Source organism: Nicotiana sylvestris, chromosome 4, assembly GCF_000393655.2.
Source record: "Nicotiana sylvestris chromosome 4, ASM39365v2, whole genome shotgun sequence".
Classification (NCBI taxonomy): Eukaryota; Viridiplantae; Streptophyta; class Magnoliopsida; order Solanales; family Solanaceae; genus Nicotiana; species Nicotiana sylvestris.
In genome coordinates, this window is record NC_091060.1 from 64,819,445 (window position 1) to 64,842,437 (window position 22,993).

The window sequence follows — 22,993 nt, forward strand, 5'->3', positions numbered from 1 at the left end:
ACCTGGAATTCCTCGCCCCATCAGCTGCAAATCTTCAAAACTAGGCAAACGGTGCTTCAAAACCAGCTCTCCCCCACCGAGCCACCGGATAGAAGCGAAGAAAATCTCACTCTCACCTCCCACACTTCGTCAGGGCAAGCACATAAGATCCGCGTGAACGAATGAACACAACGACATCTAGATTGAAGAACAAAAAGTACTTCGATATAGTCGTAAACCTCTTTGTTGGCAGCATCTCCAAACTGAACGGCCGGAGTCAGACAAGAAAACTATACTGCACGCACAGCGCGAGCCTATACGAAATGTTGACTCCACTTGTCCACCAGCGTTGCACTGTCTAATGCATAACAATACCAAACCAACTGGGATTCCTATGGAAGATGCCCAACTCTCCAAAAACTGGGACTAACGACGGGCTGTTATTTCGACAAGTTCGAAATAACACCTTTCAAGGCCAAAGCCTTAGCCATAAAAAAAAAAGGTTCGACCTCGATCGAACGACGACGAGATGTTATTTTGATAAGTTTGAAAAAACACCCTTCAAGGCCAAGGTCCTTCGCCATCAAAAAAGAAAAGGTTCGACCTCGATCAAAGGATGACGGGCTGATATTTTGATAAGTTCGAAATAATACCCTTCAAGGCTAAGGGCATTCGCCATCAAAAAAAGAAAAGGTTCGACCTCGATCGAGCGACGACGGGTCGTTATTTCGATAAGTTCGAAATAACACCCTTCAAGGCCAAGGGCCTTTGCCATAAAAAAAAAAAAGAAATGGTTCGACCTCGATCAAACAACGACGGACTGTTATTTCGATAAGTTAAAAATAACACCCTTCAAGGCCAAGGGCCTTCGCCATCAAAAAAATAAAAGGTTCGACCTCGATAGAATGACGACGGGCTGTTATTTTGACAAGTTCTTAATAACACCCTTCAAGGCCAAGGGCCTTAGCCATAAAAAAAAAGGTTCGACCTCAATTGAATGACGACGGGTTGTTATTTTGATAAGTTCAAAATAACACCCTTCAAGGCCAAGGGCCTTCTCCATCAAAAAAAGAAAGAAAAGGTTTGACCTCAATCGAACAACGACGGGGTGTTATTTCGATAAGTTCGAAATAACACCCTTCAAGGCCAAGGGCCTTCGCCATCAAAAAGAAAAGGCTTGACCTCGAACGAATGATGACGGGCTGATATTTCGATAAGTTCGAAATAACACCCTTCAAGGCCAAGGGCCTTCGCCATCAAAAAAGAAAAGGTTCGACCTCGATCGAACGATGACGGGCTAATATTTCGATAAGTTCGAAATAACACCTTTCAAGGCCGAGGGCCTTCGCCATCAAAAAAAGAAAAGGTACGACCTCGATCGAACGACGACGAGCTGTTATTTCGATAAGTTCGAATTAACACCCTTCAAGGACAAGGGCCTTCGCCATCAAAAGAAAGAAAAGGTTCGACCTTGATCGAACGACGACGAGCCGTTATTCGATAAGTTCAAAATAACATCTTTCAAGGACAAAGGCCTTCATCATAAAAAAAAGATAAGGTTCGACCTCGATCGAACAATGACGGGCTATTATTGCGATAAGTTCGAAATAACACCCTTCAAGGCCAAGGGCCCTCGCCATCAAAAAAGCAAAGGTTCGACCTCGATCGAGCGACGACGAGATGTTATTTCGATAAGTTTGAAATAACAACCTTCAAGGCCAAGGGCCTTTGCCATCAAAAAAGAAAAGGTTCAACATCGATCAAACGATGACAGGCTGATATTTCGATAAGTTCAAAATAATACCCTTCAAGGCTAAGGGCATTCGCCATCAAAAAAAGAAAAGGTTCGACCTCGATCGAACGATGATGGGCCGTTATTTCGATAAGTTCAAAATAACACCCTTCAAGGCCAAGGGAATTCGCCATCAAAAAAAAAAGAAATGGTTTGACCTCGATCAAACAACGACGGACTGTTATTTCGATATGTTTAAAATAACACCCTTCAAGGCCAAGGGCCTTCGCCATCAAAAAAATAAAAAGTTTGGCCTCGATTGAACGACGACTGGCTGTTATTTCGATAAGTTCGAATAACACCCTTCAAGGCCAATATCCCTCGCCATCAAAAAAGAAAAGGTTCAACCTCGATCGAATGACGATGGGCTGTTATTTCGATAAGTTCGAAATAACACCTTTCAAGGCCAAGGGCCTTCGCCATCAAAAAAAAGGTTCAACCTCGATCGAACGACGACAGGCTGTTGTTTCGTTAAGTTCCAAATAACACCCTTCAAGGCCAAGGGCCTGCGCAATCAAAAAGAAAAGGTTCGACCTCGATCGAACGACGACGGGCTGTTATTTCGATAAGTTCAAAATAACACCTATCAAGGCCAAGGGCCCCCGCCATCAAAAAAGAAAAGGTTCGACCTCGATCGAAAAACGACGGGATGTTATTTCGATAAGTTCAAAATAACACCCTTCAAGGCCAAGGGCCTTCTCCATCAAAAAAAGAAAGAAAAGGTTTGACCTCGATCGAACGACGACGGGGTGTTATTTCGATAAGTTTGAAATAACACCCTTCAAGGCCAAGGGCCTTCGCCATCAAAAAGAAAAGGCTTGACCTCGAACGAACGATGACGGGCTGATATTTCGATAAGTTCAAAATAACAACCTTCAAGGCCAAGGGCCTTCGCAATCAAAAAAGAAAAGGTTCGACCTCGATCGAACGACGACGGGCTAATATTTTTATAAGTTCGAAATAACACTCATCAAGGCCGAGGGCCTTCGCCATCAAAAAAAGAAAAGGTACGACCTCGATCGAACGACGACGGGCTGTTATATCGATAAGTTCGAATTAACACCCTTCAAGGCCAAGGGCCTTCGCCATCAAAAAAAAAAGATTCGACCTCTATCGAACGACGATGGGTCGTTATTCGATAAGTTCAAAATAACACCTTTCAAGGCCAAAGGCCTTCGTCATAAAAAAAAGATAAGGTTCGAATTCGATCGAATGATGACGGGCTATTATTTTGATAAGTTAGAAATAACATCCTTCAAGGCCAAGGGCCCTCGCCATCAAAAAAGCAAAGGTTCGACCTCGATCGAGTGATGACGAGATGTTATTTCGATAAGTTTGAAATAACACCCTTTAAGGCCAAAGGCCATCGCTATCAAAAAAGAAAAGATTCGACCTCGATCAAACGATGACGGGCTGATATTTCGATAAGTTCAAAATAATACCCTTCAAGGCTAAGGGCATTCGCCATCAAAAAAATGAAAAGGTTCGACCTCGACCGAACGATGACAGGCCGTTATTTCGATAATTTCAAAATAACACACTTCAAGGCCAAGGACATTCGCCATCAAAAAAAAGAAATGGTTCGACCTCGATCAAACAACGACGGACTGTTATTTCGATAAGTTCAAAATAACACCCTTCAAGGTCAAGGGCCTTTGCCAACAAAAAAATAAAAGGTTCGGCCTCGATCAAACGACGACGGGCTGTTATTTCGATAAGTTCGAATAACACCCTTCAAGGCCAAGAGCCCTCGCCATCAAAAAAGAAAAGGTTCAACCTCGATCGAACGACGATGGGCTGTTATTTCGATAAGTTCGAAATAACACCTTTCAAGGCCAAGGGCCTTCGCCATAAAAAAAAGGTTCAACCTCGATCGAACGACGACGGGATGTTTTTTCGTTAAATTCCAAATAACACCCTTCAAGTCCAAGGTCCCGCGCCATCAAAAAGGAAAAGGTTCGACCTCGATCGAACGACGACGGGCTGTTATTTCGATAAGTTCAAAATAACACATTTCAAGGCCAAGGGCCCCCGCCATCAAAAAAGAAAAGGTTCGACCTCGATCGAAAGAAGACGGGATGTTATTTCGATAAGTTCAAAATAACACCCTTCAAGGCCAAGGGCCTTCTCCATCAAAAAAAGAAAGAAAAGGTTTGACCTCGATCGAACGACGACGGGATGTTATTTCGAAAAGTTCGAAATAACACCCTTAAAGGCCAAGGGCCTTCGCCATCAAAAAGAAAAAGCTTGACCTCGAACGAACGATGACGGGCTGATATTTCGATAAGTTCGAAATAACACCCTTCAAGGCCAAGGGCCTTCGCAATCAAAAAAGAAAAGGTTCGACCTTGATCGAACGACGACGGACTAATATTTTTATAAGTTCGAAATTACACCTCTCAAGGCCGAGGGCCTTCGCCATCAAAAAAAGAAAAGGTGCGACCTCGATCGAACGACGACGGGCTGTTATATCGATAAGTTCGAATTAACACCCTTCAAGGCCAAGGGCCTTCGCCATCAAAAAAAAAGAAAAGGTTCGACCTCTATCGAATGACGATGGGCCGTTATTCGATAAGTTCAAAATAACACCTTTCAAGGCCAAAGGCCTTCGTCATAAAAAAAAAAGATAAGGTTCGACCTCGATCGAATGATGACGGGCTATTATTTTGATAGGTTAGAAATAACATCCTTCAAGGCCAAGGGCCCTCGCCATCAAAAAAGCAAAGGTTCGACCCCGATCGAGCGATGATGAGATGTTATTTCGATAAGTTTGAAATAACACCCTTTATGGCCAAGGGCCTTCGCCATCAAAAAAGAAAAGATTCGACCTCGATCAAACGATGACGGGCTGATATTTCGATAAGTTCTAAATAATACACTTCAAGGCTAAGGGCATTCGCCATCAAAAAAAAGTAAAGGTTCGACCTCGATCGAAAGATGACGGGTCGTTATTTCGATAAGTTCAAAATAACACCCTTCAAGGCCAAGGGCCTTCGCCATCAAAAAAAAAAATGGTTCGACCTCGATCAAACAACGACGGACTGTTATTTCGATAAGTTCAAAATAACACCCTTCAAGGCCAAGGGCTTTCGCCATCAAAAAAATAAAAGGTTCGGCCTCGATCGAACGACGACGGGCTGTTATTTCGATAAGTTTGAATAACACCCTTCAAGGCCAAGAGCCCTCGCCATCAAAAAAAGAAAAGGTTCAACCTCGATCGAACGACGAGGGGCTGTTATTTCGATAAGTTCGAAATAACACCCTTCAAGGCCAAGGGCCTTCGCCATCAAAAAAAAGGTTCAACCTCGATCGAACGACGACGGGCTGTTGCTTCGATAAGTTCGAAATAACACCCTTCAAGGCCAAGGGCCCTCGCCATCAAAAAAGAAAAGGTTCGACCTCGATCGAACGACGACGGGCTGTTATTTTGATAAGTTCAAAATAACACCTTTCAAGGCGAAGAACCCCCGCCATCGAAAAAGAAAAGGTTCGACCTCGATCGAACGACTACAGGATGTTATTTCGATAAGTTTGAAATAACACCCTTCAAGGCTAAGGGCCTTCGCCATCAAAAAAGAAAATGTTCGATCTCTATTGAACGACGATGGGCTGCTATTTCGATAAGTTCGAAATAACACCCTTCAAGGCCAAGGGCCTTCTCCATCAAAAAGAAAAGGCTTGATCTCGAACGAACAATGACGGACTGATATTTCGATAAGTTCGAAATAACACCCTTCAAGGCCAAGGGCCTTCGCAATCAAAAAAGAAAAGTTTCGACCTCGATCGAACGACGACGGGCTAATATTTTGATAAGTTCGAAATAACACCCTTCAAGGCCGAGGGCCTTCGCTATCAAAAAAGAAAAGGTACAACCTCGATCGAACGACGACGGGCTGTTATTTCGATAAGTTCGAATTAACACCCTTCAAGGCCAAGAGCCTTCGCCATCAGAAAAAAGAAAAGGTTCGACCTCGATCGAACGACGACGGGCCGTTATTCGATAAGTTCAAAATAACACCTTTCAAGGCCAAAGGACTTCGTCATAAAAAAAAGATAAGGTTCGACCTCGATCGAATGATGACGGGCTATTATTTCGATAAGTTCGAAATAACACCTTTGAAGGCCAAGGGCCCTCGCCATCAAAAAAGCAAAGGTTCATCCTCGATCGAGCGATGACGAGATGTTATTTCGATAAGTTTGAAATAACACCTTTCAAGGCCAAGGGCCTTCGCCATCAAAAAAGAAAAGGTTCGACCTCGATCAAACGATGACGGGCTAATAGTTCGATAAGTTCGAAATAATACCCTTCAAGACTAAGGGCATTCGCCATCAAAAAAAAAAAAAGGTTCGACCTCGATCGAACGATGACGGGCCGTTATTTCGATAAGTTCAAAATAATACCCTTCAAGGCCAAGGGCCTTCGCCATCAAAAAAAAAATAAATGGTTCGACCTCGATCGAACAACGACGGACTGTTATTTCGATAAGTTCAAAATAACACCCTTCAAGGCCAAGGGCCTTCGCCATCAAAAAAATAATAGGTTCGGCCTCGATCGAACGACGACAGGCTGTTATTTCGATAAGTCCGAATAACACCCTTCAAGGCCAAGAGCCCTCACCATCAAAAAAGAAAAGGTTCAACCTCGATCGAACGATGATGGGCTGTTATTTCGATAAGTTCGAAATAACACCCTTCAAGGCCAAGGGCCTTCGCCATAAAAAAAAAGGTTCAACCTCGATCGAACGACGATGGGCTGTTGTTTCAATAAGTTCAAAATAACACCTTTCAAGGCCAAGGGCCCTCGCCATCAAAAAAGAAAAGGTTCGACCTCAATCAAACGACGACGGGCTGTTATTTCGATAAGTTTAAAATTACACCTTTCAAGGCCAAGGGCCCCCGCCATCGAAAAAGAAAAGGTTCGACCTCGATCGAACAACGACGGGATGTCATTTTGATAAGTTTGAAATAACACCCTTCAAGGCCAAGGGTCTTCGCCATCAAAAAAGAAAAGGTTTGATTTCTATTGAACGACGATGGGCTGCTATTTCGATAAATTCAAAATAACACCCTTCAAAATCGGGACTCGTCAGAAGGGCCTCTATCTTGCACCAAAGCCATGAACAATTGGAATAAAATGTGAAGTACAAGGCAAATAGCGAATAAGAGAACTTTTATTTATGCAAAGTCACAGTACGGGCTACCACCACTTACATATGGCCTAGGACAACCAATAAAAAAAAGGGGGAAGAATAAGAAATGAACAAGCGACAATTAACAAACGAAATAAAAATAAAAACAAAGGACAATATTCTTCATTCGGCATCATCACCGCCGTCATCATCACCACTATCATCACCGTCTCGACGAGATCCACCATTATCATCATCCATACCCCCATTGGCTTTGGGCGTCGCCGCGTCGTATCCACAGTTAATGCGTGCCTCACGATTTTTGGCTCGCGCTTCTTCATAAGCAGCCTCGGCCATGGTGCCCGCTTCCCACAAACTCTTATATATGTCCCTTTGGGCTTCAGCATAAACCCAGAGCTAATGCATTTGGCGAGGAACAACACCGAAAGACGAATCAACATGGTCCTGTAATCGCTCATTTTCTGCCTCCAAGGCCGCGACCCAATCTCCCAGGATCGACGCCTCCTGATCAATTGTGCCAATGCGCTCCTCGAACCTCGCCTCCATAAGGGTAGCTGTCACTCTCTCTGATTCCTGTTCATATTGGAGTACGCGGATGGTATCCTCCAAGGCCACTGCCCTCACCAAAGCCTCAGACCAAGCCCTCTCGATGTTCTCCAAGCCAGCGACTTTGCTCTCCATCGAGGTCAACTTTATCATCCACTCTGTGCTCATCGCCTCGACCTTGACCAAGTTCTGGTCCATCTCCAACTGCATTGACCTCAACTTTCCCTGCAAATGCTCAAACTCCGTCGCGATCCCCTTACCCAACTCGAGCTCCTCATCCTTGATACAGAGTTGCTCCATGAGTTCGCTCTTACTGCAGATTGTCTGCATCAATTCCTGGTCTCTTTTCTCCAACTCCTCACCAAGATTGTGATTACGGGGACCTGTCCTCAGCCACTCATGCATCTCGCGACATCTGTCACGGTAGCGATGGTATTTCTCCAGCATCTTCAGAAAAATCCTTGTCCGGATATTAGCCCTGCGAATGCTTTCCACTTCCACTATGTATGTCTAGAAATCATAAAGACGGGGTTAAACTAGTGCTTTCGAAAAAGGGGAAAGCATAAAGCGAAAGCAAAACACAACGTACCCTTAAGCCCATGACGACCACCTCATCCCTCAACTCAGCGTCAGGTACATCTCGAAGGGACTCATTCTCAGCTTCTGAGCATAACAGGCTAAATTGTGGTACCAGATCCTCTCCTTCCGCCAGGAGGTCAATGCCTAAAGGAATCTGAAGAACACAGGCTGAGCCCCCCGCATTGACCACCGAATGAGTAAGGCCCTCCTCGAACATCCTAACATCATCGGGGTCTAGGTCTGACTTAGACTCATACTAGTTAACCACCACGCCTTTTCCCCTTTCCGCTGCTAAAAGAGGGCCCCGACCTACTGTGGAAGATGAGGGAACATTCAAAGTCACAATAGCGGTGCCAGAGGTCTAGTTCTCTATCACGACAAGATGTTGATCATCAGTAACAGCAGGGACTTCTGATTGAGCCAAGATGGCGGTGGGAGTTTCTGACTGCTGATCATGGGCACCGACAACTTCAATGGCCTGTTCTGCCTCTATGGAGGGAGCCACAATAACATCCTCTACAGGGCCCATCAGGGGAGAATCGTCCAGGTAAATCACTGTTGGGGGTGCCGCCTCAAACTCTACTCTCTGTCTCTTCGACGGTGCCTCCACCTCTCCAGTAGACGGTGACTCATTCATGGGACGAACGACATTGGTCGGGACCTCGTCCTGAGAAGCATCCCTCGCTGGAGTAACCAAGGCAGCGGATTCGACGAAAGCAGCCCTCGATGAAGGTCGTGCAGTAGGTACTGCGATATGGCAAGCAGATGCGGTCGGCTGGAGAAAAGCTAGTTGAGGTGCCCTTACTCTCCGCACCCTCCCTAACAACGACGAACAACGCTTGAGAATCTAAACAAAAACGGAAAGAAGAGAAAAGGACGGTACATAAAGGCGTCGTCTCACTTGTGAGGGGCTTGCGTCCGAACCTCTCATGAAAGGCTGACCATGTGCGAATTCCCACTGTATGGGGAAGAATGGCCTCCACCCATTCGCGAATCCCTTTGACAGGCAGCGGGGGTAATCTCTCAGCTACAAAGACGAGTCAGTTTGGTACTCAAGGAAAATGATAAAGCATTTCACTGAATAAAGGGGCAAACTTACGTGCGAAGTTCCATCTCTTAGGGAATCCCGTTGGGTCCGCCACAATATGTTTGGTCCGCACATAAAAGTAGTTCTCATAGAAACGACGGTTGGTCCTCTCGTCCATTTTCACCACCAGACTCCTCGACCTACCGAGGACGCATGTAGATCATCGAGCCACAGATCAATTGAGGAGTAAAGATGCTGAGCATATAGCCCAAGGTGACTTCACGACCAGCAAGCTCCGCATACTTGAGTAGCATAAGGAACAACTTGTACAAATACGACGAGAGCTGGGCAGGGCACACTCCGTAGCAGCAAAAATCCACCACCAACATGGGAAAAGGAAGTGTGTACCCTATAATGAAGGGGTAAGCATAGAACACGCAGTACCCAGGACGGTTAAAGTGAACTCTGTCGTCCCCCTCCACCGGCCGTATCTCGACGTAATTGGAGATTCCCTACCTTTCCCTCAACTCTACGATTCCCCTTTCCCTCAAAATGGAAGCGACGGATTCCGGTTCCGCTCCACCACCAAAACTAAAGTCAGTTGCCTTCCTCCCGGGGCGAGGCAGGGTCTCAACCACTGAGGGAACCTCCTCATCCTCCGCCAAATCCGCCCCTCTGTTGACTTGAACATAACTCTCTGGTACCGGATTAGCGGCAAGAAGATTGTCGCGAGAAGAGTCATCGGTCATTTTTTTAGCAAAGAGTGCGCCGAAAGAAATAATAAGAAGGAGATGAAAGATTTCAGTGAGCAAGGAGGTGAGCAGAAATTCAAGGTGTCAGAAAAAGCTATATCTGAAGAACTCACTCAAACAAAAGATGAAGTGAATCAATCAAATGACAAGTTCCCTCTATTTATAAGAGACATAAATTCCCCGAAGCACGAAATCCAAGAGTCCCCATTTGAATCTGATAAGGAACGAAACGTTTCAGTTTCCCAAAAATGTATGTCATAATGGTGTTAACCACGAACTGGCGCTTCAGGTACCAATCGATGTTTCGGTTCTGAATTTGCCGCAACGGTCCGCGAGGACTGAGAGAACCCCACTATTTCGTTAAAAATCCCCGGAACGCAACTAAGGAACGAAAAGTCACGGGCAAGATTTCTCTCACTACTAGAAATCCGGAAAAAAGTGACCAAAATTTAGCGACCAAAATTGGTCTGTGGGAAAAAGCGACCAAAGTTGGTCGCTAAACTAGCGAAAATAATAAAATAAATAAAAGAAACAAAATAGCGACCAAGGTTGGTCGCTACTTGGTTGCTATATTAGTCAAAATGTTGACTGGACTGGTCAGACTTTCTTGGTCAAACATTTACTGAGATTAGTGACCAATGTTGGTCGCTAAAGTGGGACCCACCTACAAAATTTTAATAATTATATTATTATTTTTAAAAAATTATAAAATATAAATATATATATAATATGCAGATACCGACCAACTTTGGTCGCTTAAATGGGGCCCAGTTATACAATTTTAATAATTATATTATTAATTTAAATATTATATGAAATATAATTAAATCTGATTTAAATATAGCGACCAACTTTGGTCACTAAACTAAATTCTTGAATAAATAGTGACCAAAGTTGGTCACTATTCAAGTCAACAATGGTCAAAATTTAAAATCACTTTTGTATTTACTATCTAAATAATATAAATATAAGTCGTTAATACTTTTGTAATACAATGGATGAATAGTACTACGAATCGTACGTCTCTCTCTCTCTCTCTCTCTCTCTCTCTCTCTATATATATATATATATATATATATACTTACGCTATATTATGCACTAAGTATAAGTCTATTAGGTAATATTATATCGAATATAGCTTACATATATAATATATATATATATACTTACGCTATACTATGCGCTAAGTATAAGTGTATTAGGTAATACTGTATCGAATATAGCTTATATATATATAATATATATACTTACGCTATACTATGCACTAAGTATAAGTGTATTAGGTAATACTATATCGAATATAGCTTATATATATATATATATATATTATATATACTTACGCTATACTATGCACTAAGTATAAGTGTATTAGGTAATACTGTATCGAATATAGCTTATATATATAATATATATATATTCTTACGCTATACTATGCACTGCGTATAAGTGTATTAGGTAATACTGTATCGAATATAGCTTATATATATATATATATATATATATACTTACGCTATACTATGCACTGAGTATAAGTGTATTAGGTAGTACTGTATCGAATATAGCTTATATATATATAATATACTTACACTATACTATGCACTAAGTATAAGTGTATTAGGTAGTATTATATCGAATATAGCTTATATAATATATATATATATACTTACGCTATACTATGCACTGAGTATAAGTGTATTAGATCATATTGTATCGAATATAGCTTATATATATAATATATATATATATACTTACGCTATACTATGCACTGCGTATAAGTGTATTAGGTCATACTATATCGAATATAGCTTATATATATAATATATATACTTACGCTATACTATGCACTAAGTATAAGTGTATTAGGTAATACTGTATCGAATATAGCTTATATATATACTATATATACTTACGTTATACTATGCACTAAATATAAGTGTATTAGGTAGTATTATATCGAATATAGCTTATATATATATAATATATATACTTACGCTATACTATGCACTGAGTATAAGTGTATTATGTCATACTGTATAGAATATAGCTTATATATATATATATATATATATATATATATATATATATATATATACTTACGCTATACTATGCACTAAGTATAAGTGTATTAGGTAATACTGTATCGAATATAGCTTATATATATATATACTTACGTTATACTATGCACTAAGTATAAGTGTATTAGGTAGTATTATATCGAATATATATATAGCTTAAATTGAATTAAAATCCTAAATTTATACTACATATGTATATAATTTTAAATTGTATTATACACACACACACACACACACATATATATATATATATATATAGCTTAAATTGAATTAAAATCCTAAATTTATACTACATATGTACATAATTTTAAATTGTATTATATATATATATATATATATATATATATATATATATATATATATATATATATATATAGCTTAAATTGAATTAAAATCCTAAATTTATACTACATATATATATAATTTTAAATTGAATTAAGAGTAATATAATTTTTTTAGAAATAGCGACCAACTTTGGTCGCTATTTCTAAAAATTCAAAACTGATTTACCTACCAAAATAGCGACCAACTGTGGTCGCTATTTTTAATTCCAGAGTGTCAAAACCGGGATCCCCTCCCATTCTTTCTAAAAATTTCCCAAAATCTCTGTTTTCTCTCTCACACTCAACCCCCCCCTCCCTTCCAACTCCCAGCACCAGAGGCCTCACCCACGCCACCAACGACCACCGCCCAGCTGCCGCCGCCCCGTCGCCGTCGCCTCTGCCGCTGTTGCGTCTCTCTCCTTCTCCACCTCCTAAAAATTCTAGGTTATAATTACAATTTATATCTTTTGTGTAAGCTTATAATGTTTTGTTTATTAGCTATGAATTAGTTTCAATTGACTAGTGTTTCAATTGATTATTTAACATTGTATTTTATAGAAACCTAGGGTTTAGGTTGTATTTATCATTATTTAACATTTTATAAAAATCTAGGGTTTATAGAAATCTAGGATATAAATTGAAACTTTTAGGATATGAGTTGAATTTTTAGGATATGAATTGAAACTTTTAGGATATGAGTTGAATTTTTAGGATATAAATAGAAATTTTAGGATATGACTTGAACTTTTGTGGATATAAATTGAACCTTTAGGATATAAATTAAACTTTTAGTTTATGTTTAAACTCGTAGGATAAGAATTGATGAACTTTTAGTTTTTAGGTTTTGTTCTTGTGAATTGAACTTGTACGATATAAATTGAAGCTTTTATGTATGACTTGAACTTTTTAGGATATGAATTGAAACTTTTAGGATATGAGTTGAACTTTTGGGAAATAAATTGAACCTTTAGGATATGTATTGAACCTTTAGGATATGACTTGAAGTTTTAGTTTATGTTTAAACTCGTAAGATATGAATATAACTTTTAGTTTTTAGGTTTTGTTCTTGTGAATTGAACTTGTAGGATATAAATTGAAGCTTTTATGTATGACTTGAACTTTTTAGGATATGAATTGAAACTTTTAGGATATGAGTTGAACTTTTAGGAAATAAATTGAACCTTTAGCATATGTATTGAACCTTTAGGATATGACTTGAACTTTTAGTTTATGTTTAAACTCGTAGGATATGAATATAACTTTTAGTTTTTAGGTTTTGTTCTTGTGAATTGAATTTTTAGGATATGAATTGAAACTTTTAGGATATGAGTTGAATTTTTAGGATATAAATAGAAATTTTAGGATATGACTTGAACTTTTGTGGATATGAATTGAACCTTTAGGATATAAATTGAACTTTTAGTTTATGTTTAAACTCGTAGGATAAGAATTGATGAACTTTTAGTTTTTAGGTTTTGTTCTTGTGAATTGAACTTGTACGATATAAATTAAAGCTTTTATGTATGACTTGAACTTTTTAGAATATGAATTGAAACTTTTAGGATATGAGTTGAACTTTTGGGAAATAAATTGAACCTTTAGGATATGTATTGAACCTTTAGGATATGACTTGAAGTTTTAGTTTATGTTTAAACTCGTAAGATATGAATATAACTTTTAGTTTTTAGGTTTTGTTCTTGTGAATTGAACTTGTAGGATATAAATTGAAGCTTTTATGTATGACTTGAACTTTTTAGGATATGAATTGAAACTTTTAGGATATGAGTTGAACTTTTAGGAAATAAATTGAACCTTTAGCATATGTATTGAACCTTTAGGATATGACTTGAACTTTTAGTTTATGTTTAAACTCGTAGGATATGAATATAACTTTTAGTTTTTAGGTTTTGTTCTTGTGAATTGAACTTGTAGGATATAAATTGAAATTTTAGGATATGAGTTGAATTTTTAGGATATGAATTGAAACTTTTAGGATATGAGTTGAACTTTTGTGGATATGAATTGAACCTTTAGGATATAAATTGAACTTTTAGTTTATGTTTAAACTCGTAGGATAAGAATTGGTGAATTTTTAGTTTTTAGGTTTTGTTCTTGTGAATTGAACTTGTACGATATAAATTGAAGCTTTTATGTATGACTTGAACTTTTTACGATATGAGTTGAAACTTTTAGGATATGAGTTGAACTTTTAGGAAATAAATTGAACCTTTAGGATATGTATTGAACCTTTAGGATATGACTTGAAGTTTTAGTTTATGTTTAAACTCGTAAGATATGAATATAACTTTTAGTTTTTAGGTTTTGTTCTTGTGAATTGAACTTGTAGGATATAAATTGAAGCTTTTATGTATGACTTGAACTTTTTAGGATATGAATTGAAACTTTTAGGATATGAGTTGAACTTTTAGGAAATAAATTGAACCTTTAGCATATGTATTGAACCTTTAGGATATGACTTGAACTTTTAGTTTATGTTTAAACTCGTAGGATATGAATATAACTTTTAGTTTTTAGGTTTTGTTCTTGTGAATTGAACTTGTAGGATATAAATTGAAACTTTTAGGATATGAGTTGAATTTTTAGGATATAAATAGAAATTTTAGGATATGACTTGAACTTTTGTGGATATGAATTGAACCTTTAGGATATAAATTGAACTTTTAGTTTATGTTTAAACTCGTAGGATAAGAATTGATGAACTTTTAGTTTTTAGGTTTTGTTCTTGTGAATTGAACTTGTACGATATAAATTGAAATTTTACGATATGACTTGAACTTTTTACGATATGAGTTGAACCTTTAGGATATGACTTGAACTTTTGTGGATATGAATTGAAGGTTTAGGATATGAATTGAACTTTTAGTTTATGTTTTGGAATTTTAGATTGCCGGAGGATTATTAGAAGAGGTTGATGACGTTATTAGACATGCAATAGAACTTCCACCAAGAATAACTAAGACACAGTACCTGGCAAAGTGTGCCTTTAATTGTTCTTCTCATTAGCGACAATGATGATGAGAAGGCAATGGCATGTGTTTCAAATAGTGATGGTGTAGGTAGGAATTTAGTATTTTCAAAGTAGATAAAAGAAGAGCTTATAGAGTAATTTTGTACTTCATTTTCCATGAGGAAAAGAAGTTTAATTGAGAGTGACAAGGTTGATGAAGACGGAATGTGTTCCGTTGGTCATGGCAGTTCCCATAGAATGGGGATCATAAGACTCTATGATGACAGAGATTATAGGAAGTTTTGTTCTAAATTTTCTTTCAAGTCTGATCCGTACAAGCTTAATGTGATATTGGTGATATTTCTTCGGATTCAGACAATGATTTGACCGACAAAAGTATGGAAATGCTCTTAAAAAGAATTAAAGGTAAAATCTTTTCAGCATCCTTCTCTACCAAGAAAAACATTTTACCTTTAATTCTTTTTAAGAGCATTTCCATACTTTTGTCGGTCAAATCATTGTCTGAATCCGAAGAAATATCACCAATATCATATTAAGCTTGTACGGATCAGACTTGGAAGAAAGTTTAGAACAAAACTTCCTATAATCTTTGTCATCACAGAGTCTTATGATCCCCGCTTTATGGGAACTGCCATGACCAACGGGAAACATTTCATCTTCATCAACGTTGTCACTATCAATCAAACTTCTTTTCCTCTTGGAAAGTGAAATAGAGAATTCCTCTATAACCTCTTTTATCTACTTAGGAAATGTTAAATCCTATCTATACCATCACTATTTTGAAACACATGTCGTTGCCTTCTCATTATCATTGTAGCTATAGAGATCAACAATTGATCAAAGACACACTCTGTCAGGTACTGTATCCAAGTTATTCTCTGTATTCAAGTTCATCCCGAGTAATAGTACCACGAGGATAATCAGCAAAGCCACCAAACAGCTTTATGATGCCAATGAATCAAGATGAGCTATTCAATGAAACTCGTATTGTAAAGAAGAAGAAAGAGACTGATTCAGAAAGGAGGGTCGAGCCTCGACTATATACATGTAAGTTTTTTACTTTTCATTAAGTATTTTGATTTACTTTTATATAAATTTTGAAATACTAATTCAATATATATAATTTTTCATATAGGTTCGCTTCACATGCAGCTGACGTGGGAGAATTCATACGCAGTCAACCACCTAATGAATCGGGCGAGGCAATCCAACTTTCGGACGAGGATGCTGAAAGAACACTCCTTGAGTACTTTATATACTTTGAACTAGACAAAAAAATTTAGTTCTATTGTGTTAGTTCTTTTTAGTTCGAATGGGCTTGTAATAAGCGTTAACTTAGTTTTGTTAGCTTAATGTGTTAGTTCTATTGATTGTTGCTTTTAATTGTTGTTGTTGTTGTTGCTGGCATAAAATGCCTATTTAGGATGTTTGGTAAGCTGACAGGTGGTGTAGCTTCCAAAACAGGCAGTTTCTGCCAAAAATATACCAAGAAAAGCGACCAATTTTGGTCTCTATTTGGTCGCATTTCACTATAAAAAAATAATTTTCTGGGCAATAGCGACCAACCTTGGTCGCTACCTGCCCAGATTTCTATTAAAAAAATACAATTTCTGGAAATATAGCGACCAATGTTGGTCGCTTATCTTTAAAAAAAATTAAATTCTTGAATTTAGCGACCAACTTTGGTCTCTATTGTCCAGATTTTAAAATATAATATTTGGATTAGAGACCAAAGTTGGTCGCTTTCTAATGATTAATGATAAATTAAAAACAATGTATTTCATATGTAGAGACCAACTTTGGTCGCCAAATTTATATTATTAAATTAATATAGCGACCAAAGTTGGTCACTAAAGTCAAAATCAGAATATTTGGTCCTTTTACCTTAGAGACCAAAGTTGGTCGCTAACTTTGGTCCCTAAAATAAAAGGACCAACAATATTGCGACCAGGCATGTTTGGTCACTTTTTGGTCGCTTTTAGGCCTATAAGCGACCAACTTTGGTCGCTTTTTGTGGTCGCTTTTTACCCGATTTCTAGTAGTGTCTCGACTGCATAACGAGCATGATCCGTCTATCGAGGCCGACGTAGGACAACACCGACAGACGGAGGGACTAATTGTATTGGTCAAAATCTGACCATCACGACCAGGTCACCCACCACCCGCACTCGGTAACTGTACAATGAAAGCCAATAGGGCCCGCTCCATTTCTCCTCTGCGACATTCAACAAGTCAAAAAGAGTAATGTTAAAAACGAGACCAGGACACACCGACGACAAGAAAGCGTCAAGTCAAGTGATGGGTAAAGGTGGTCTCGATTATATATAGCCAGAGAACTCTCAACAAAAGGAGGGGGCTTCGCCATTCTTCAGAGGGGGAGAACAGAAAGCCTCTTCCTGGGACTTTAGAAAACAGAGAAAATGATCTCAATAAACCCCTGTAAATCTACTTTCTCATCAGTGAGTGAGGAAGACAATGCTTAAACTTAATAAGATTGATCTTATTTCTTTCGTCTCATATGCGTTCATTATCATTAACGTTTCGATCTGGAATTAATTATCTTTGGCTAAGATTTACCCCTTCATCTTTGATTGATTTGTTCAAAAGGGTTTAACATCTTTTGAGTCAAACAATTACCTATAAGTACCTCTTAAGTGATCTAGTTAAAAAAATTCTTCTACAATCTCCCCCGGCCCCTCCTTATTTTACGTGTTATTGTTTGGCTGGATCTAGAATTTATGGGGAAAAAAACTTTTGAAACTTGCGTTTTAAGACAAGCAGCAGACTTTGTGGCTATAAATTACTGTATCTTATAAAAATAAAAATAAAAATTTTATTTTAATTAAATATATAAAAAGATATTTTTTACCATATTAATAAGGAAATATATCATATAAATTTATAGTGACTAGTAGTTAAACGCATGCGAGGAGTTTAATGTAACCGCAACTGACCCGCTGGAGTTGAAGAAATAATTCCTGGTAGGTCCGGTGTTAATGTCAGCCACGAATACAAACCTTACGAGGGGTTATTAATAATACTAACTATGTAAAATAATTTAGACCATCTACGACAAAATCTATTTCTGGGTTAATACGTACTCTCGGAGTCCACGTAGGACAAATAGTAGGTGTACAGGTGGAAGAGAAGTTTTCCTCAATTAAAAATGTATTAATAGCATAATTGAATCTCCCCCTTCCGTGTCACGGTTGGGTCACTCGAGCTGCTCTCTCTCTTTCCAAGTAGCTTAATCTTTCCATGAAAGGTTACCTTCTCTTTCTTTTTCTTTTTTATTTCCTGACGTATACAGCAAATTGAATTGATGTGCCTCCATATAAATAGTGAAGACCGGATCATACGGAGCTATAGCAAGTAGTTGACATAAACACACACATAAACTGAGAAGGAGAGATGGGTGTGAGGGTTGCGAATGCCATAGGAGAAATGTTGCCATGCACAGCCATGGTCATAATAGAAGCTGTCACTATTTTCTTGACTATTATGGCCAGCACCGCCATGTCCAAGTTTGGGATGAGTTCTTTTATATTCGTGGTCTATACGAATGCTCTTAGCTTTATCCTTCTCATTCCGTATTCCCTCTTTTTCCACAGAAGAGACAAGTACGTATATATTTTCACGGAATCTTGTTTTCTCTTTTTCTTTAAGATCAAGGGTGACTCAGAGGACCGGTGTTGATATTTCTTTCTCATGAATAATTGCAGGACAGACGAGCCATTATTCACGCTTCCCCTTCTTTTGCGTGTCTTCTTCCTTGGTTTAGTAGGGTTAGTACTCTCTGACTCTTTCTCTCTGTCAAAAGATTAAACAAAAATAACAAGTTTATATAGATGGTCTAAAGATGAACTTAAATATTGGTCCAAGATTATTTTCTGTATTCATGCATATTGGACTTTAGAGTTTCTTAACTTCGTAAGACACCAATTATTTTCATATGAAATGGTGGTGTCACTTAATTTTGTATACTATTGATCTTGATTAGTGTGGTAAAAGTTAAGAGAAAAATAATCATATGAATTTAATCTGTGGTTGCAGGGTAACAATAGCACAGAACCTTGCATTCGCGGGACTAAGTTATAGTTCTCCGATAGTAGCATGTGGAGCTGCGAACATGATACCAGCTTTTTCTTTCATTGTTGCCATTATTCTCAGGTTCTTTTCTACTTTTCATTATCTTATGGCCTCTTGATTGGAAACAGACTTAAGCATACTAACTTTTTCTTTTCTTTTTCTAGTTTAGTTGATCCTTAAAACTAGAAAGGAGAAAAGATACAGTACTATTACAGAGGTTGTAATTAATAATGGCAAAAATATTTAGAAAGAGACGTGTTGAAGAAGGAATTAAATGAATTAAGCTTTTAGATGAAATGATCACACACTTCAACATGACAACATGGTATTAGAGTATACACGGGTCCTTTGTTCGAGTTTCATCGCCACCTATTATCGAAGACATAAATAAATAAATATAAGTGTGTTTTCTCTAACACCTTAATCTTTTACGTGAGATTGTTATACTCTAATCCGATGAAAATTGTGAGAAATTTTTGAATGATGTAAGATTCAATGTTGTACGTGTGTGATCTCAGGTATTCAGGAGTCCCTTTTTTGGGTACCAAATTGATGGGTTGGAAGTGAATGGTATTATATTAGAATTGAAAAATAATTAACAAGAAACTGATGCAAGTGAATGGACCTACTACTACATACCACTGTTATTTGCAAACAGTTCTTCCAATAAAAAGGAAGTAGATTTTCCAACCACTATCTGGGAATTGGCTGAGTGAAGAAAACTTTAAAATCTCTACGTCGGTCATGTCTTTAAGACTACCCTTTTAGCTCAAGCTTATCATTTTTGACTGACCAAAAAGTGTGAAAATTACCGTTTAGGAACTTACGATTATCAGTATTCTAAAGAAGCATATAACAATTTAATTTTAGGAAAATAAAGATTGACTGGACGAGCCAAGGAAGTCAAGCAAGAGTAGTTGGTACCTTAATATCAATAGTGGGAATATTATCAATGACTTTCTCCAAAGGTCCAAAGGTCAACAAGTATTCCCCTTCTTTCCTTCAACTAGCAAGACCGCAGCTCCTCGTCTTCACTTCAACACATGAGAATTGGGTTCTTGGTTGTTTCTTGTTTGCAGCTGCTTCATTTGCTCTTACCATATGGAACATTATTCAGGTTTCCTTTATTAATCTTTTCTGTTCTTTTTCTTTTCTTGTTTAAGTTCTATTAGTTAACCGTTTAAAGAATATCTACGACAAACAAACGAATCTCTATAACAAACAACAACTAATAACCTAGTAAAAGTTATAGTAATAACTAACTTGATATAACATGACACTACGATCTATATAACTTAAATCCTTTTATTTTCCTTTTTGTTTTCTCTCTCAAACAGAACGTTTACATTGAATGAAATTGTTGTCTTTTTTCAGGCGGGAAGTAGCAAGAAGCACCCACAGGTGATGAAAATAACGTGTCTTTACACCTTGTTTGGGACGATCCAATCTGCAGTATTTGCTTTATTTATGGAAAATAATCTCAGTGCGTGGAGGCTTAAGCTTAACTTTGAGCTTCTTGTCATTGTTCTAACTGTAAGCTCACAAAAGCAATCAGACATTCAATTAAAATGAACGTACTACTCTTTAGTCATTACCTAATGTCAACGAGATACTTTGTTACATGATATATAGGCAATATTTGGAAGTTTAATACGTAGCAGTGTCCAGATGTGGTGCATGCGATTGAAAGGGCCATCTTATGCCCTCTTTTTTAAGCCTGTGGGAGTTCCAGTTGCCAGCACTTGCGGTTGTGTTCTCTTTGCTGCTACTTTCCACTATGGAAGGCAAAGTTTTCTCCTTTCTTCTTATACTCCTTTGAAAAGAAAACAATATTATAAAAACGTATGAGATTTTCAATATGCAATGATATTTGCGCGAGTACAAAATCATGTCATCTCAAAGGTGAAATGTGTAGTTTAATTTATGGTATTTCAAATATAAAAAATACTCGTTGTGTTTCAATTTATGTGAACATGTTTGACTGGGCGCGAGTTTAAGAAAAAATAAAGACTTTTAAAATTTGTGGTCCTAAACAAGTTAAAAAGGGGCCCAAAGTATTTGTGTGGTTATAAAAGCTTCTCATTAAGGGTAAAATTATAAGTTTAAGCTAAATTGTTTCAAAATTTAGAAAGGAGTCATCTTTTTGGAACGGACTAAAAGGGAAATAGGAACAAAAGGAGTAGTATTTTAAAAAATTTCTAAAACGGAAATAATATCATAAAAAATACTCTGCAGAGAAAGTATTGTTTTTCTCTTCTCTAATCGTGGGTGAAACATAGTTGAAAAAGAAAAGAGACAAGGTAACAGAAAGACGTACGCTAAAGTGTAGACCAAAAAAAAGAGTAGAAACGACAAATTAAAAAAACATTTTCATTTTGTTATTTTCAAAAAGATTTAAATTATGTCCACTAACAATTCTTTTATACCTCTATAGCTAGAAATAATTTCTAATAATTTACTTATAATTATCTTATAAATGACCTGATTATTATAAATACTTTTTTACACGCTTACATGATCTTAACGTCCATAAATTTGTACAGCATGTTGAGCGCTTGTATATGTGGACTTGGTTATTACACTACACTATGGGGACAGCTCAAAGAAGACGAGACAAAGAAAGACATCAAAGGCAACGTGTCAACTTCTGATGAAAAAGTCCCTTTTCTACAAGAACAAGAAGAAGAAGAAGATGATTCACAGGTCTAAGAGTATAGCAAACAAGATCAAACGAATTGTAAATATGTATTGGAGGGTGTGTTTTTCGGGAACCCTCTATCGCAAGTTAAGTTGAAGTTTTAATTAGAAGGTTTCAGAATAATGTAACGTTTGTGATTAATATAAGAACGAGTGCTCTTTTAATTTATAAGAACACTTGGACTGTGATGGGACTAATGAGTGAAGCATACTTGGTTAGTGATCATCAGAAAACAAAAGTTTGCATTGCGATTCTAAATATTTTACCTTGGCCAGGTTCACATATAATGTACTACTATATTTTTAAATATATTTGTTTGACCAAAAAATATGAACCTTTGGTTAAACTAATTAATTAAATAGATAAGGGGTTAATCCTAGTTAAAGATAATAACTTCAGATCTAAAATCGGCCTACGTGGATGATGTAGAATAGTGTCGGAACAGATTTAATGTAATATGTGTTATTGTTCAAGGTCAATAATGGGATGAGAATAACAAGCATTAAATAAAAATAAATGGCACTAAATGCAAATAAGGAGAATGATTCACCCAATATTGAATGAGGTGGATGATTTTTTTCTAACAATGATGTATGACAAATAACTATGAAAATATTGGAAACTTTCTCGGATCTGATGTGAAAAGTATAAAATAATCAACAAAACAAATCTCTTTAGAAAGGTGGTGTTTGTATTAATATAGAGTTTACTTTCATGAGAGTTCTTATTAAAATCAATAATACATGCCTTTCACCTTATCTCTCTTTCTATTTATATGGGACATATCCCTCATCAACCCTAAAAGTATGAGTACAGAGAATATTCAATGAAATATTCTCCTAAAGACCCTATTATAAAACTAGTCGTTACTGTTGCTCTCAATATTTGACCTCGGCCATGATCGACTGCTCAGCGATGAGTTCTATTAATCATTAGTCGACCTCGGCCAAATTACTTCTAATAATACTTCTTCATGCCGAATTCCCTTAGTCAT

General features: G+C 37.5%; 1 protein-coding gene across 2 annotated transcripts; it reads left to right on the forward strand.

Annotated features, from left to right (window-relative positions):
- The first annotated feature begins 18,600 nt into the window (after window positions 1–18,600).
- On the forward strand, window positions 18,601–22,146 carry LOC104216863 (WAT1-related protein At1g70260-like). Of its 2 annotated transcripts, XM_009766999.2 has the most exons (7): window positions 18,601–18,832; window positions 18,935–18,997; window positions 19,266–19,382; window positions 20,172–20,418; window positions 20,676–20,834; window positions 20,934–21,085; window positions 21,845–22,146. In XM_009766999.2, exons 1-7 carry the CDS (start codon window positions 18,624–18,626, stop codon window positions 22,008–22,010), a joined length of 1,113 nt encoding a protein of 370 aa, XP_009765301.1. In that variant the 5' UTR covers window positions 18,601–18,623; the 3' UTR covers window positions 22,011–22,146. The 2 variants fall into 2 exon arrangements, with proteins under 2 accessions (XP_009765301.1, XP_070027694.1); XM_070171593.1 differs by lacking the exon at window positions 20,934–21,085.
- Window positions 22,147–22,993: the final 847 nt, after the last annotated feature.

Excerpts from the sequence above, each read along its gene's own strand:
- LOC104216863 (XM_009766999.2), top strand. The coding sequence starts at position 18,624 with ATGGGTGTGAGGGTTGCGAATGCCATAGGAGAAATGTTGCCATGCACA. Across the intron at positions 18,998-19,265 it reads TTCTTCCTTGGTTTAGTAGG|GGTAACAATAGCACAGAACC; the intron begins GTTAGTACTCTC and ends CTGTGGTTGCAG. Across the intron at positions 21,086-21,844 it reads GCTACTTTCCACTATGGAAG|CATGTTGAGCGCTTGTATAT; the intron begins GCAAAGTTTTCT and ends AAATTTGTACAG.